The sequence below is a fragment of the Musca autumnalis genome, unplaced genomic scaffold, assembly GCF_047663935.1.
Source record: "Musca autumnalis isolate F117 unplaced genomic scaffold, ASM4766393v1 scaffold_2, whole genome shotgun sequence".
In the NCBI taxonomy this organism is placed as follows: Eukaryota; Metazoa; Arthropoda; class Insecta; order Diptera; family Muscidae; genus Musca; species Musca autumnalis.
In genome coordinates, this window is record NW_027411755.1 from 206389366 (window position 1) to 206406481 (window position 17116).

Genomic DNA, 17116 nt, shown 5'->3' on the forward strand with positions numbered 1-17116 from the left:
TCCCTTTCAAAAAATTAGTGAGTAGTGAATAGCTAATCGATGGTGGGGGAGAGTTACTCGGAACAAATGACTTAGTAACTGGGATCCGAACATCGATAAGGGTGGTGTTGGGGTCCTAACAAGACACATATCACGTTAACTCATAAGACCGTTAAAAACGTGAATTTATGAATTGGGTTACTAACGGACCCACATAGGGGAAACGTATCTCAAAAGTGGATTTAAGCAGTTATTAATCGCTGTTATTTTGCGATTAGTATAAAATTTCGTTGCCTTATTTTCAACTAGACAAATTCGGCTGAAAAGAATTTGGCAGATTGTTTGCGTGCATCTGATTAGCTGATACCTCGATATTAACTTCCCCGCTAGATTTTTTCGCATTTCAAGAAATTTTTATCTCGGCTATTTTTTGAATATTGTCAATGTCATCTTATTTTTATTATTTAATGATAAAAAACAAGACATAGTTTCACAATTTTAGGTCTTCTTAGAACAAAGAAACAGAAGCCACTATGCGTGAGCACATGTTATTTGTCATTTGTCATTCTTCTTCGGAAATAACACCCACTTTTTTTGTTTTGTAATGTGATAATGAATTTGATTTTGAGTTTAACTTCGAACACGTTCTCCAGTTTTTGCAATAATTTCATTTAAAAAATTGAGAATTTCTTCATATTGCACGATAACATCTTTATAATAAGTTATTATACCCTCAGCCTTTAGGCTAAAGAGGGTATTTACACTTTGATACGACCAAAAATGTGCCTCATCGAAATAATGGTTTTAGACCCCAAGTATGTTTGTACGATATCCGTTTCAGACAATTTTGAGTAGATCTAGCAATGTCCGTCCGTCTGTCCGTCCGTCCATCTGTCTGTCTGTCTGTCCGTCTGGCTGGTGCGCACGATAACTCTCGAACGGATCAATCGATTCGGTTCAAATTTTGGGTATCCAAATATTTTGTCCAGATTTGATTTAAGTTCGAAGATGGGCCATATAGGTCCACTCCTTCAGGTACCTCCCCCACAAATGTTCAAAAATTGTCGCAAAACTGGTGCGCACGATAACTCTCGAAGGGAGTAACCGAATTGAACCAAACTTTGCATATGGTAATACTACCTCTAGGCATATATCAAGTTCGAATATGGATTATATCGGTCCACTCTTTCGGGTACCTCCCACACAAAATTTCGGAAAAGTTCAGTTTAGAGCCATCTCTCGAATCGCTTTGATTTTTGTTTTAGCAACTTGTATTCACTGCCCTCCATACGACGGTACAAGTTTCATCAGGGGCAAGTCCATACTTCCTGAGAAAATAGCCTGAAAGTTGCAAAAACCCCCAACGACACCATGTAAGGTGGTAGGAGTGCAAGATAACCCCCGAACGGATCTTCCGATTCGGTCCAAAATTTGGCCTTAGTAATATTTTGTCCAAACATAGTTTAAGTCTGAAGATAAGCCATATCGGTCCACTCCTTCAGGTTCCTCCCCCACATAAGTTCAAAAATGTTCGGAAAAATTGTGCGCACGATAACTCTGGATGGGAGTGGCCGAATTGGTCTATACTTTACACCTCCTAATATATCTACCAGTAGTGCGATTCTCTAACTCATTTTTTGAGTTACCGACAAAAATCGGTAAAATTAAAATGCAAAATTATGAATAACAAGTTCAAATAAAAGTTGACAACACTCTCGCTATCGGTAGAACTTTACGACTCCTTTTTATTCGTCGCTAACTTACCGAAAAACATCGTTAATTACCGAAATTATAAGCATTTTAATTTTACCGACATTCGTCGATAACTCAAAAAATGAGTTAGAGAATCGCATTACAGATATAGATCAGGTTCAAATATGGACTATATTTATCCACTCCATCCGGTACCTCCCACACAAAATTTCGGATAAGTTCACTTTAAGACCTGCTCTCGAATCACTTTAATTTTTGTTGAAGCAACATGCATTCGCTGCCACAATTACGTTGGTAAAAGTATTTTAGGGGCAAGTCCATACTTCTTGAGCAAACGGCCCGAAGGGTGTAAAAACCCCCTATGGCACCATATGTTGTGGCTGGAGATCCACTTCCATAGCGGTCAATGTCGATACGTTCCTTTTAGTATCTCCTCCGCAAAACTTTTGATCTTTAATCCTAATCAACAGTTTTGTCAGTTCAAACGCCCAAAATGTTTAAAACCCCCTAAATACATACGTATTTTGGGAAAATATTGTTTCAATATACACAGGCTGAGGGTATATCTCCGTCGGCAAAGCCGACTGATACTTATTTACTTGTTTTTTTTTTTAATATCAACCAAAAAATTGCATTTATTTTCATAGCAATTTTTAACAAATATTTTTTAGTGTGTATTTTATTAAAATTATTATACCCTCCAGCATAATTATGAAGGGTATAATTAAATTTGTAATTTGTAACACATCGAAATGTTCATCGGAGACCCTTTAAAGTATATATTTTCTTGATCAGGGTAAAATTCTAATTCCATATAACCATGTCCGTCTATCCATCCGTCAGTTGAAATCAGTACACTGCTCTCAATTTTTAAGATACTTACTTACTTACTTAGCTGGCCCATTACAGAACATTTGTTCCATAGACCGAACTAAGAAAAGATCTCCAATTGTCTCTGTTTAGTGCTTCGCTTTCTGAAATACGGCGCCTTGTCATCTTCTCATCCACTTATTTGCGCCATCTTTTCTTTGGCCTGTCAATTCTGCGTGCACCGCCATGTGCCTAGAATGTGTACGCCTTTTTAACGGGTTCATCATCGCTCATTCTTATTATATGGCCTAGCCAACGCAATCGCTGCATCTCGATACGTTTAACAATATTGATGTCGTTGTGTAGCAGATACAGCTCGTGGTTCATACGACGTCGATATTCACCGTCAACGCAGATTGGTCCGTAGATCTTTCGACGAATTTTTCTCTCAAACACGCCAAGCACTGCCTTATCTGCTTGCGCAAGTACCCAGGCTTCGGAACCATACATCAGCACGGGTAGTATCAGCGTTTTGTAAATCGTTATTTTTTTACGAGTTGTGGCTTCGTTTTTAAAGTGCTTACTTAAACCAAAGTAGCATCTGTTAGCCAATACAATTCTTCTTTTTATTTCACAACTGATGTCGTTTGTTGTGTTTACGGAGGTGCCGAGGTAGACGAAGTCTTTTACTACCTCAAGATTATAGAAACCATCTTCAACAGTTGGTCCGATCTCAATGGACGCATTGCGCGTCGACACCATCAGCTTGGTCTTCTCGTCGTTTACCGCCAGACCCACTTTAGCAGATCCTCCTTCGACCTTCAAGAAGGTATCGGTTACTTCTTTTACTGATCGTCCCACGATGTCTATAGCATCAGCATAAGCAAGTAACATGTGGCTATTGGTGTAGATTGTGCCAGTTCTTTTGACGTTTGCCTGTCGCATAACCTTTTCTAGCAGGATGTTGAAAAGATCGCACGATAGGCTGTCTCCTTGCCTGAAAACTCTTTTGGTACAAAACACTTCGGAGAGGTTCTTTCCTATTTTAACTGAAGATCTTGTGTCAGTTAGAGTCATTTTACAAAGCCGAATGAGCTTTGCGGGGATACTAAATTCAGACATTGCTTGGAATACCTTTGAACGTAGCGGGCTGTCGAAGGCTGCCTTATAATCGACAAAAAGATGGTAGGTGTCGATCTGCATCTCTTGGGTCTTCTCCAGGATTTGCCGCAGGGTAAATATCTGGTCAATGGTGGACTTGCCAGGTCCAATTATTTCATTGACCATAGCCTTTAGTCGTTCGCACAATATCGCTGACACGATCTTGTAGGCAATAGGGAGTAGACTTATGCCCCTATAGTTAGAGCATACAGTCTTATCACCCTTCTTGTGGACGGGGCACAGGGTACTCAGGTTCCAATCGTCGTGTACGCGTTCTTCCTGCCAGATGGAGCGAACTAGCTGATACATACACCTTATCAGCGTGTCGCCTCCGGTTTTAAACAGCTCGGCTGGTAGGCCATCAGCTCCTGCTGCCTTATTATTCTTCAGCCGGTTTATTGCTGTCTTTACAACATCTTGGCCGGGTGGTATACATTCAATACCGTCTTCTTGGATTGGATTTGTGGTATCTTCGTCGACTCCGCTACTATTGGATACCAACAGTTTGGAAAAATGCTCTTTCCATATCCCTAGCACACTATCTGTATCAGTTACCAGATTACCTTGCTTGTCTCTACAGGAAGATGTGCCAGTTCCAAAGCCATCAGTTTGATGTTTAACTCTTTGGTAGAATTTTCGGACTTCATTCTGTCTCCTGTACATCTCGATTTGTTCACACTCCCGCTTTTCCATCTCTCTCTCTTTTTCCTGCGGAAAAGACGTTTCTCATCTCTCCTTTTCTCCCGATACCTCTCTCGTACGCTACGCGTTGCTACTGCAGCACGACGCTCCTGGTCATACCATGGATTCTTTGGTGGAGGTCTCTGGTATCCAATACTGACTTTGCGGCTGTTTGCATGGAGTGGGCAATGTTTTGCCATTGTCCTGATATGTTATCGGGACGAGGAGTGCTTTGATTAAGCAGTTGGGCCAGTTGAGTGGAATATGCTGTGGCTATCTGTTGTGATTGCAGCTTACCGATGTGCAACTTCCGTGTTGTGTCTGTTCGCACTTTGTTTGCTACGTTTAATCTGGTACGTACCTTTGCTGCAACAAGGTAGTGGTCCGAGTCTATGTTTGCAACCTCGGAACGATCGTACATCCAACACGCTTGATGCATGTCTTCCATCTATTACAACGTGATCAATTTGATTTCTTGTTCTTTGATCTGGCGACAGCGAGATGCTTAAATCTGGTACTGCTAACTACCATGTTTCTTGCAGCTGCAAAGTCTATCAGCCTCATACCATTGTCAGATGTTTCACTGTGGAGACTGAATTTCCCGACTGTTGGGCCAAAGATATTCTCCTTTCCAATTTTGGCATTAAATCGCCTAGTATAATTTTAATGTCATGGGCAGGGCAACGGTCAAAAGTTTCTTCTAGGCGCTCGTAAAATATGTCTTTGGTATGTTCGTCCTTGTCTTCAGTGGGAGCATGAGCGCAAATAAAGCTGATGTTGAAGAATTTTGCTTTTAATCGAATTGCAGCGAGTCTTTCATTCACTGGGGTGAAGCTGGAGACCAGATGTTTTATCCTCCTACCAACTACAAATCCGCAACCAAACTCATGTTTTGTATCATGGCAGCTATAATACAGTGCGTCACCTTTAGGTGTTGTTGTGACGCCTTTCCCGTTCCATCGTATTTCCTGTATGGCAGTAATGTCGGCCTTATACTTTTCAAGTACATCTGCCAATTTTTAAGATAGAGTTTTGTAATTTGGTATAGAAGTTTCTATTACTCCTAAGATGTTTGGTATTGCAAATGGGCTATATGGGTCCCTGTTTTGATATACCCCCCATAGAACGTTACCACCTGATTTTCGGTATTTTGAAGGTTTTAGCCTCATTAACACACCAAAACGGTTGAAATTTGGTACTTAGTCTTCGCTCAGGGTATACAACTTTCTCCCAGCAATTTTTCGGTATAGGTGTACGCCTTCATATAGCCCCCATAGAACGATACCACCCGATTTTCGGTATTTTAAAGGTTTTAGCCTTATTATCACACCAAGAAACTTGTCGGTACAGGTCCACGCCTTAGTATAGCCCCCATAGAACGGTACCTCCCCGTTTCTGGTATTCTGAAGGTTGTGGCCATAATAATCCGCCGAAATGGCTGAAATTTGGTATTTGGCCCTCATTTGGGCTATTACAAGTTCCATATGAAATTTGTCGGTATAGGTATACGCCTTCATATAGCTCCCATATAACGTACCTCCCGATTTTCGGTGTTTTGAAAGTTGTGGCCTCAATATTCCACAGAAATGGGTGAAATTTGGTATTTAGTTTTCTTTAGGGGTATTAAACTTCCCCTAGAAACTGGTCGGTCTTAGTATAGCCCCGATAGAACGGTACCTCCCAATGTTCGTTATTTTGAAGGTTGTGGCCACAATAATCCACCAAAATGGCTGAAATTTGGTACTTGGTCTTCATTTGGGGTATTAAACGTTCCATATGAAATGTGTCTGTACACGTCCACGCCTTCATATAGCCCCCATAGAACGTACCTCCCGATTTTCGGTGTTTTGAAGGTTGTGGCCCCAATATTCCTCAGAAATTGCTGAAATTTGGTACTTTGTCTTCGTTGGTGGTATAAAACTTTCTCCCAGCAATTTGTCGGTATAGGTCCACGCCTTCATACAGCCCCCATAGAACGGTACCTTCCGATTTTCGGTATAATGAAGGTTGTGCCCACAGTATCCCACCGAAATCGCTGAAATTTGGTATTTAGTCTTTGATATAGCTCACATAGAACGATACCTCCCGATTTTCGTAATTCTGAAGGTTCTGACGTCAATATCCCACCGAAAGACTGAATTTTGTTATTTAGTCTTCCATGGGATTATAAAATATTCCAGAAGAGAATTATCAGTATAGGTCCGCGGGTTCCTATGTCCCCTTCATGATTTTCGGTATTTTGAAGGTTTTATCGAAATATCGGAAATTTGGTATTTAGTCTTCTTTAAGTCTAAAAAACTTTCTGCCAGAAATTTGTAGGTATAGATCGACGTTTTGATATAGCCCCCATGGAACGGTATCTCCCGAATTTCGATATTTTGAACGTTAGCCACATTGTTTTACCGAACTTGCTGAAATTGGGTATTTAGTCATCTTCATAAACAAAGAAAAGTAATTGTTCCATTTTACTTCAATACAACTCGTGATGGAGGTTATAAAGCCGTTCTTACTTGTTATGTTCTCAGTTTGTCTCATCCGCATCCACCAAACTCAAACTTCGGGGAGATGCAATAGATGTCGGAAGTGGTGCATCTCAGAAATTGTTCTGGATTCGTCCACGCGAGGCAGTACGACAGGAATTATGTTGCCGCATGCAGCATAAACACAGTCCCCAGTGAGTCGTCGTCAGAATACGGAACTACCCCGCAGTCCCCCAACAGAAGCCGCACCCGCACCACTTAACACCAACTGTTGTTGCTGCAATCTCTGAAAATGCATCCATTTAATTGCAATGGACTCGGAGGATGATCAAGGAAATAGTTGGATTTCATGAGTCGGAAAAATCGTGGTTACGGCGGTGCAGGAAACCTACCTCAACAACAACTGCAGCTTACAGCGTTGTGATGATTACAACATACTGAGGAATTGTCCTATTGCAACAGTCTGTGCAATACAGAACAACCGTAATGTAAGCGGATAAATGACGTATCCTGGCAACAAGTAATTTCCCTTGGCTCGGACCACCTTCCTATCATTGTCTCCGTACATAGACCACCCGATTCCATAACCTCTGAACGCCGTACTTTCCTGAACCATGGAAAAGCTGATTGGCAGGGATTTAGAGATTTTCCAATCATTTTCAGAGAGCTGTCCATCCCCCAGATCGTGGGGTAGCTGAGAGAACTTTCCGGGACATGATCACTTCATCAGCCGCACGCTACATACCTGGTCGAATAACCGAAATAAGACCAAATTTCCCAACAGAGGCGTCGGTACTACAAATGAGTGTGATGAGTTTCGTCGTACGAAGCCTGACGACCAGAGAGTTAAAGAGCTTACTCTTGAAGTCAACAGGTTAGTAGACAAACATAAGTGGCTAGATCACCTGAAGCAATTCAACATTGGACAGAATCACTCTCGAATCCGGGAAGAAGAGTGTGCTACGCCGTATATGAAAAGCCCTCACAGCCGAAGAGATACCACCACAATTTACGAAAGTCGAGGTTGCAGATGCCATCCGAAACACAAAATCGTCCAAAGCGTTGGGCCCACACCGAATATCGATGGTAATGCTTAAGCAACCTATAGTTAGCAACCCATATTGTACCAGAAGCTGGAAAGTTGGCATGGTGGTCCCGCAACTGAAGCCTGTCAGGGATGTCAGCAGAGGGGAATCGCACAGGCCGATTTCACTCCAGTCGCCAGTAACATAGATCTTAGAGGCACTTCTCCTCCCCACGATGAGAAGCTGTTTTCCAGTTGCCCAACATCAACATGGACTGCATTAGACGCCATGTCCAAACATATCGGTAGAGGACTGAACCAGAACAGGCCGTGCTACCGAACAGTCATGGTGGCTATTGACCTATCGGTGGCTATTGACCTATAGAGAAGACTACTCTCCAGCCGTGTTTGAAACGTTGGGTGATCAACTATATGTGCGGATGCCAGTCGTGGAATTCAGTTCCCCAATGAGGGGTGATATCTACGGAACTCTTTAACCTCTACCTCTCTGAAATTCCACACCCTACAGATGGCATAGAGATCGTAATGTATGCGTATTATTGTTCGATCTTGGCGTCGGGTCCTATCGTCGATGACATATGTGATAGGTTAAATATCTACATAGCTGACCTAGCGCAGTTCCTCCGTCTGAGGAATATGAAAATATCCGCAGCTAAATGCACTGTCACACTGTTCGCCACATGGAAGGCTGGAAGGAGGCTCCCACTGAACATATTGGTCGATGGAGTACTGATTCCGACCACTAACTATCCCAAAATATTGGGTGTAACGTTGGATAGCATGTTTAAGTCGTCCGCGCAAGCCACAACTATTTGCGATAAGATCAGAAGTAGGAACAAGGACCTCAAGTCGCTGGCCGGCAGCACTTGGGGTGCAGACAAAGAAACCTTGTTGACCTCTTACAATGCAATAGGCCGGTCTGTGGTAAGCTAAGAAGCTAAGAAGATTCAAACCTGGCAGAATGACGCCTTGGGGACTGCAACAGGAAACATCGTCATGACACCAGTGGACCATCTTTATGAAGAGGCGAAGGTTTTATTTATTTATTTATTTATTTATTTACAGGTGCGTCAGCACAAAAAGATGTTGTCGAAACAGTACCTGTTTTCGCCCACCCAGGCACGTTGGGAGAGATCTTCACGATCTGGAGAGAGAGGTCCAAAGGTATAAAAAAAGAACCTTTACATCAACGAGCCTATCAGGCAGGCTTGGATAGCATTCACACCATTGCAGCAGAAGAACGCCAGCTACCAAAGCAAACACGAGTGGTTTTTGTCCAGTTAAGATCGTTTTAATATAAAGAACGCGGATGACAACTACCGCACTGATCGAATAGTGACCCTTGCTTTAGGGATGGTTCTGGAATGGCTAAATATTACAAGTTAAGTTTAGTAGTGGTATTCAGTATCTCATTTTTAACAATTAAAATGCTCACAATTTTGGTAGTTAACGAAAATTTTCGGTAAGGTAACGACTAAAATGTAGTAGTCGTTAAGTCCTACCGATATCATGAGTGCTGCCACCTTGAATTAAACTTTACGTTCATAATTTTGCGTTTTAATTTTACGGATTTTTGTCGCTAACTCAAAATATGAATTACAAAATTCAACTGCAGTGTTGCTATTTCGTTTAAATGTACTAATTGGTCTAATAATCGGATACATTTAAATATGTGGTTATTTTAAGCCCACTGATAGGTATTCTCCTAACAATGGTTATGCTGCAACTTTTGGTGTTTTAATTCGCACCATTTATTTTTCTTCTATCATAGCAGTAAGTATCAATAATATCTTTAAAACGAAACATGACGCCAATTAGGTAAATAATTTTTGCCTAGAAATTAAACACAAAACAAATTTTCCAAAATAAAGTGCGGAAATTCCGTACTACAATTTAATGGTACTGCATTATACCCGCCAGTTACATAGTGGATGAGTGGAGATTAAAAATGATTGTGTTACCCTGTTAAATTATTTTCAGTGAAGACAAGAACCGCGGCCTTTGGAGAGAAAACTAAATGTCTCACTGGAGACATCAAAAATAAAATATTTGTTCTCACAACAAGGTGTCGTCGTGTGTACACATTTTGAAATTTTATAATTTCCAAGCAAAAAGTTTGCCTCCAAAGAGATGCAGTTAAATCATATGTACAAGTGTTCTGGAAGTGCATCAAATTATGCATTTTTACTCATGATTTTTACAAGAGCGTGACTACTGAAAGATGTACTCCATTAGCACTGAATTTTAACTAACCCTTCGGCACTGCCTTTTAACTATCCCTTTGGAATCGCATTTTAACTAACTCTTTAGGGTAGAATAGGATGCAGTCCAATTTGCATCCAAAGCACTTATTTTGATGTAGTGCTTTGGATTGAATTTAAAGGCACTCTTCGGAATGTGTTTTTATGCAGTTCAAATTTACAATTTGTGTTGTGTTAAACAAGAATAATAAGAACTTTATTGCATTAACACAGATTATGAAATTTCTTCATTAAATCCAATCGCAACTGAGTTTGCTTGGTCCGCTCTCCATTTAATCAAGCTGCTTCATCTGCTAAAGGGGTTCTTAGGCCATGTTTATATTATAGCTTTTTGCAGGGTTAACCTTCTTTATGAGGATTTGTTTGAAATATAAGCAATGAAATTTACATTTGAAACCCAGTGGGTTCCTTAAATCCGGTTATATATAAACGTACTATTATATTGCCTTCCCATCACCAGTTGAGATTTCGACAAGTACTCCAAAAGCACTTCATTAGGAAATTTTCTTCTCGTGAGTTACCGTAAAAATGTTCCCAACTTTTGGTTGTATGTTTTTATATATACATTTTAGAAATTGATGCACACTTTTTCTATCTTTGAAAAAATTCTGTAGTTGTAGGTATCTACAAATTGGCTTGCTTGTTAGGGATCACTAAGCAACTGCTTGTAAAATGTATCGAACGGAGTGCCTTTTTCACGACTCCGATTGAACTGCATCCAGTAGTGCGATTCTCTAACTCATTTTTTGAGTTACCGACAAAAACCGGTAAAATTAAAACGCAAAAAACGATGATCCTGACGTAATTTTGGCATGATCGTAATTAGTCTCCCTTTGTAGGCAATTTGGTAGAAATTTCCAATTTTTTAAGGTTTATTCCAACATATGGCTATGAAAAATCATTAACGGTTATGTCTAGAGTACTTACAAACAATTTAATGATATATGGAAAGTCCTGTATCAACCAGGCTTGTCCCATATTAGACTAACCTTTAACGGCATTGCACTGATAGAGGAAAAAATCAGGACGTAGAACAAAAGTTTTTGCACTTTTCTTTGAAAATAGTTTTTAGAAACATTGTACACAATGTCCTGACCATGTTTGCTTTATAAAAACAAAAAATTCAACGCCCATTGTTGCCATACAAGCCAAACAATAATACTTCTGACGAAGCGTTTTTATAGCGACAGTTTATTTATTTAAACTCAGGTGTGTGTTGACTTTACACAAATAAAACATTCAATAATAGCTGTGTTTCTTTACTTACGTGAGGTTACCATTTTTACCATTTGTTACCATTTTAACCTGCAAAGCGTTCCTTAACCCCGAAAAGTGGCAAAACTGGAAGCAATTTTTAAGAGAGTGGAGAGAGAACGAAAATGGCTTTCTCTTCTACCACAGGCTACCAGCAAAATTTCTGCAGGTAAAAAATGGCAGAACTGATTTTTCGACTTTTGTTTGACGATTATTTCACAATGAAAAAGAAAATGGACGAAAAACAGAAGAAAAAGTCGAACGCTGACAAAACTAAATTAAAAACTGTGAAATAAAAGACGAAACTTGATTTTTCATGTTTCTTTTTGACATTGCTGCCAGATCTAACCATTTTTCCGTTCCTTTACTTTTCTGGTAAAAATGTTCATAAGAGAGCAATTCATTTTTTACCTGCAGAAATTTGTCTGGTAGCCTGTGGTAGAAGAGAAAGCCATTTTCGCTCTCTCTCACTCTCTTAAAAATTGCTTCCAGTTTTGCCACTTTTCGGGGTTAAGGAACGCTTTGCAGGTTAAAATGGTAACAAATGGTAAAAATGGTAACCTCAGGTAAGTAAAGGAACACAGCTTATTTTGCCAAATAACGGATCATTATCGATTTTTTTCGGCAATCTTATTATTCATTTTAATAAAAGCAGACAGAAGAAGAAAGACGAACGCTGACAAAACAAAATTAAAAACCATGGTTTAATAAAACTCCGTACACACTAGAGCTTTTTGCCGGGTTAACCTTCTTTATGAGGATTTGTTTGACATATAAGCAATGGAATTGACATTTAAAACCCAGTGGGTTTGTTAAATCCGGTTATATGTAAACGTACTATAAGAAAAGTTAGCCAAAGCTTTATGTCAATTTAATTTTTTTCATTCGAGTATGCCTAAAACTTCAAAACAATATAAACAAACTGTGTATGTGTGTGTGGTGTTTGAATAATATGCCAAACAATTTTAAAAACAATCGAATTCAATGATTTTTAAAATTGTTTTTAGACCATTTGTATGGAAGAAATTGGAGAGATTTGCATGGAAACAATCAGTTTATCATATTCACAACTCGATTATGTGGAGAAAACTTAACGCGTCATTCATTTTTCCCGGTTTTTATAAAATGCTCAAAAAATGCATTGTAAACAAACCCAACTTGTTGCTTTTATTTTGAAGTTTTAGGAATTCAAGAAAAACAAGGGTTCTATAGATTTTTTTCATTTAAATCTACCTCTTTACTTATACCATGTTAAAAACTGTGAAATTAAAGAAGAAAATTGAATTTTCATGTTTATTTTTGACATTGCTACCAGATCTAAAATTTTTTCGTTCTTTTACTTTTCTGGTAAAACTGTCGATGAGAGAGCAATTTTGACCGTTTTCTCTTTTACCACTTTTGCTATTAAAAAGTAAAGGAACAAAGCTATAATAGCTTTGTTCCAAGAGACAAGTCTCAAAAGAGCAAACTGTCGAAAATGAGTTCCACATAAACATTTTCCCGAAATGTGCTATTCCTTGTTAGAGTAGCAAGGCTTTGGAGTCACCTGCCTCTTAACTTGCGAAGTTTTGCATATTCACCCAATACATTTAAACGTAATTACATGATGAGCTTAAATACGTAGCCCAGTGCCTGTAGTAGGTGCACTATTATTAACACGGGATTTTAATCCATTACCTTTCATTCTTTTTTGGCAGCGGAGCCGTTTTTCTAGATTCTTTTTATTTTTGTCATTATTTTTGCAAACTATATTTTTTTATTTTTGTATAATGTTATCTTAAGGCCTGCGTACATAAGCTGCCTTGCCTGCTTACCTTGCTTACTTCTGATAAAAGCCTTTACCTAATTAACTGCGTGTTGCGTGTGCGTTCAAAAATACAAAAACAAAATACATGTATTTCAAATTGATAACAAAAACAAATACATGTATTTTGTTGTTGTTTTTTGAACGCACACGCAGTTAATTAGGTAAAGGCTAAAAGAATAAAAAAGAAAAGGGCAACCCTTTAAGGCCTGCGTACATAAGCTGCTCTGCCTGATTGCCTTGCTTTCCTGCTTCATTTTTGACATAATAAAAATAAAAGAATAAAGAAGGCCGAGGAAATTTCGAACTGGGTTGCCCTTTTCTTTTTTATTCTTTTATCAGAAGTAAGCAAGGTAAGCAGGCAAGGCAGCTTATGTACGCAGGCCTTTAGTCATGGATTAATCAGCAAGAAATTTTGTATTTATTTGTAATGCGCACTTTGGTCTTAAAGACTTTTTGTATTACTATGTATGAATAATAAGTAAATAAATGTTCGGGAACGGAAAAATGACAGAAACGTCAAAAAACTGCAACAAATGTGAAAGTCGGCGTATCAGTCAATCAGAAGCCGGCAAACATGCTGCACATTTTTCCTTGCCGAAATTTGTCGTGTAAAAAGTTTCTAAAGAGTAAGCTATTCAGCGCCTTATTTGTTCGAAGAGAAGTGAACATTTTGCAACTTTTTTGGGCTTAAGATGAGTTTAAGCATTAAGCTCGGATCGGGACCAAATTTTTCCCACAGGTAGGTCTCGTTACAATGATCACAAATATATATAACATTTATTGCGGAAGTCCACACTTCCCGAGATATGGGCCTCCAAAGTTCCGAAAATTCCCTTGTTAAAGGTCGTCTACTTAAACGCCGTACACATTAGAGGTATTTTGCCGGGTTAACCTTCATTATGAGGATTTGTTTGACATATAGCCAATGGAATTGACATTTGAAACCCAGTGGGTTTATTAAATCCGGTTATATATAAACGTACTATTAGAAAAAATTTTCAGTTTAAAAGAAATTTTGTTCCCGTGCCCTAGATTTGCACCTGTCCATAGCAGAAAGTCTTAAATCCCCGGCCGAAGGCCGGCTACTTAGAAAAAAATTATAATCTTATCCGAGCTTAATGCTTAAACTCAACTTGATCCATTTTTTGGTGTACGGGAACGCATTTTGGGAAAAATTTTCAAAATGTGTAAAAACTTTTTAGTTCTGGAACGAAGCTAATGTGTTCTACTTTCGTGGTGAAAAACGCTTTGTGAGTACGGGCGTATTTAGGTATGGGTGTTAAGTGGTTTTCGACTTTTGGTTATTATAATCGACTTACGTATCCCTACATTTTACTACTTGCAGTCGATTTATCGACTTACTTATCCCTGTGTTTCACATTAAAGATTTTTTGTGATATACGCTTGCTTTTCAATTTTTTCATAGAATTTTGCTTACGAAAAAAGCATTTAAACATAACTAAATCGTTAAAATACCAAATTAACGTATAAAACTTATAAAGTTTTATACATTTTTCGCGTAGTGCATAAGAAAAAACGCGACGCGATTACATGAGGCGCTTGAGAAAACCATCAGCAAAGGGCAAAAGTGGTGAAGACACAACGACGGCTAGTGCACCTTCTTCAAGTGATACCATTGAAAATACCTCCCGAGAGGATAGCGCGACGCATGGTACCACCACAAATAATTCAGAATCTACATCACCCATCACCACTACCACGAAAACGTTGGTGACAACGACACCAACCAAATCCTCAAAATCATCACGACGCAACGCAATGGATACGACAAATAATGGCGGCGGCGGAAGCAGTACAACAAACAGTCCCATTAGTTCGGATGTGTTTAAGCATTTTGAGAAATCGGGAAAAAGTGAATTGTACGGAATCGTTTTTCTATCTACTTGTCTGTCATAGATCTCCTTATATCTGTCTGTAGTTATAAAGAAAATTTGCTATTCCTGAATGTGAGATGATATTTTTGGGAATTTAACACCCCACACACAACCTTTAATTTCAATTGTTTAAACAATTCAAGAATATTTTGTTGCTACGATTCATCATCCAGCTTTTGCAAAAGAACAGCAGCATACGTATTGCTTTAATGCCTGCCTGTTCCCCCCACATGGAAAATTTAACAAATATGTTTTTTTCATCATCCTACCCAAAAATGAAATAAAGAAACAGACAACAGTAGTGTACTGTAACTGCTTATCTCCTCCAGACAGACACAAAAAAAAAAAAAAAACACATAAAACATAACTAACGCTTGTTGCTTGGCTCTCTGTTGTAAAACAAAAACTTTTGTGTTCTTGAATAATTTTCGTTTTAGTTTGAAATATTTAAAACAACATGTCCGTGAAAACGAAAGTCCATATATGGGAGCCAAGAGTGATTTTAAATTTGGTGTCTCCAGTGCCATATACGATCTGTTGTGGCAAGGTGTTCGCTGTAACTTGAAAAAGGATACCGTCTTGAATACATTGAGTGATGTGGTGGTAAGTAGATAATATTGAACTATAAAAATGAATAATAATAATGTAATTTAAGGATATAAAATGTAGATTGGAAATATTTTGTACTGCAAAAAAAAGGAACATGTTGAGACTTTATTCTAAGTTTTATATTTGTCGCAGATAGCTGTGGTCCGCTAGAGGGTCCAGGGCACTGAAGTGACAGTAATTTCGTTTATTATACAAAATATTCGTTAACTTTTAATCTCTTTAGTAACCTTAATAATCCACCGAAAACAGTTTTCCTTTGAGTTACATTATCAGGCCTAAGTAAAGTTTAAAGCAGGGCCGATCAGGCAGTATACTCAGCGATCCCACTGAGTTGTTTTTGCATTTGTTTTTCTCCCACACGTACACTATGCGTGAACGAAACAAATAAAAACATCATTCGGTTGTTGCTTTTTTACTCACACATTCACACATGTATTTGTTTTCTTTGTATTCCTATGGTCGGCTCTGGTTTAAAGCCTCCCTTGCAAATTTCGTTGAAATGTCTATTGTTAAAAAACTTGGGCCTTGACTACAACTATATACATTATGGGTCTTAAAACTTACGTAAATTCCGCTGATTTGGAATGTTCGTGTTGAAAGACAAAAAATGTTAATCGTGTAGCCGTTATTGAATGAAATCTGTCCATAGGTGAACATCTTAATTTTCCAACTAAATGGCGGCCATCAAAAACTTCCATTTTCTTACCGCGTAGCGGTAAAGCCTTATAAAGGTAACCATATTGCCCTGGTTGTTTTTCAAAGCCCGTATTCCGCTTCCGCAACAAAATATATATCGTCGTGTCACAGGTAGATATGACAAAGAGACCCCAGAGTGGACCATAATTTGGACTTGTTTCGCTTCACATTAAACAAGACTAGGCCCACTCATAGCCAAGAACATCTTCGAATGTCACCATGGCCTCAATAACACGGGTTATCTAAACTTTTCGGGGATAAGAAATACACGTTTAGCTCGCATAAGCTGAAGATAATACATCTTGGGTTAGTTTGTGGTCGAAGTCAGAGCTTTATTTCAGCAGTCCATGCATTGGGCAGTTGATTTAGTCGCGATTATTTTCATATTCTTCAAATGAAAGATCTGCACACGCACCGCTACCCCCAACACTTTTAGTTATGGGTCTCTAAAGTCAAGGTCGAGCTTGACTGCTCGATAGACTGCGGCAATCCTTCACGCCGACTTCTCCTTCTCCACTAATTCTTGGATCTCACCTCAATGTCCATTCTAACTGAGTTACAAAGGGGATGCCTTGGTTTCGGCAACTTTTTGTTTGAGATGTTGTTGTTGTTGTAGCCTCTACAGGTGTAGTATGTTACGTATTGTGTAAACGAAAGAAAGAAAATAAAAATAAGGTAAAATAAGATTAGAGGGACATTAATCATCCACACCCAGTCCGAGGAAG

The 17116-nt window shown here is 38.9% G+C and overlaps 1 protein-coding gene across 1 annotated transcript in view; it reads left to right on the top strand.

The window, feature by feature from the left end:
* The first annotated feature begins 14532 nt into the window (after positions 1 to 14532).
* tho2 (THO complex subunit 2-like protein) overlaps positions 14533 to 17116 on the top strand; it is a 34515-nt gene continuing 31931 nt past the window's right edge. Inside the window, exons 1-2 of the mRNA XM_073970673.1 lie at positions 14533 to 15071; positions 15524 to 15689. Of these exons, the coding sequence (XP_073826774.1) occupies positions 14743 to 15071; positions 15524 to 15689 (495 nt within the window). The 5' untranslated portion in view covers positions 14533 to 14742. The remainder of the gene's footprint in view (positions 15072 to 15523; positions 15690 to 17116) is intronic.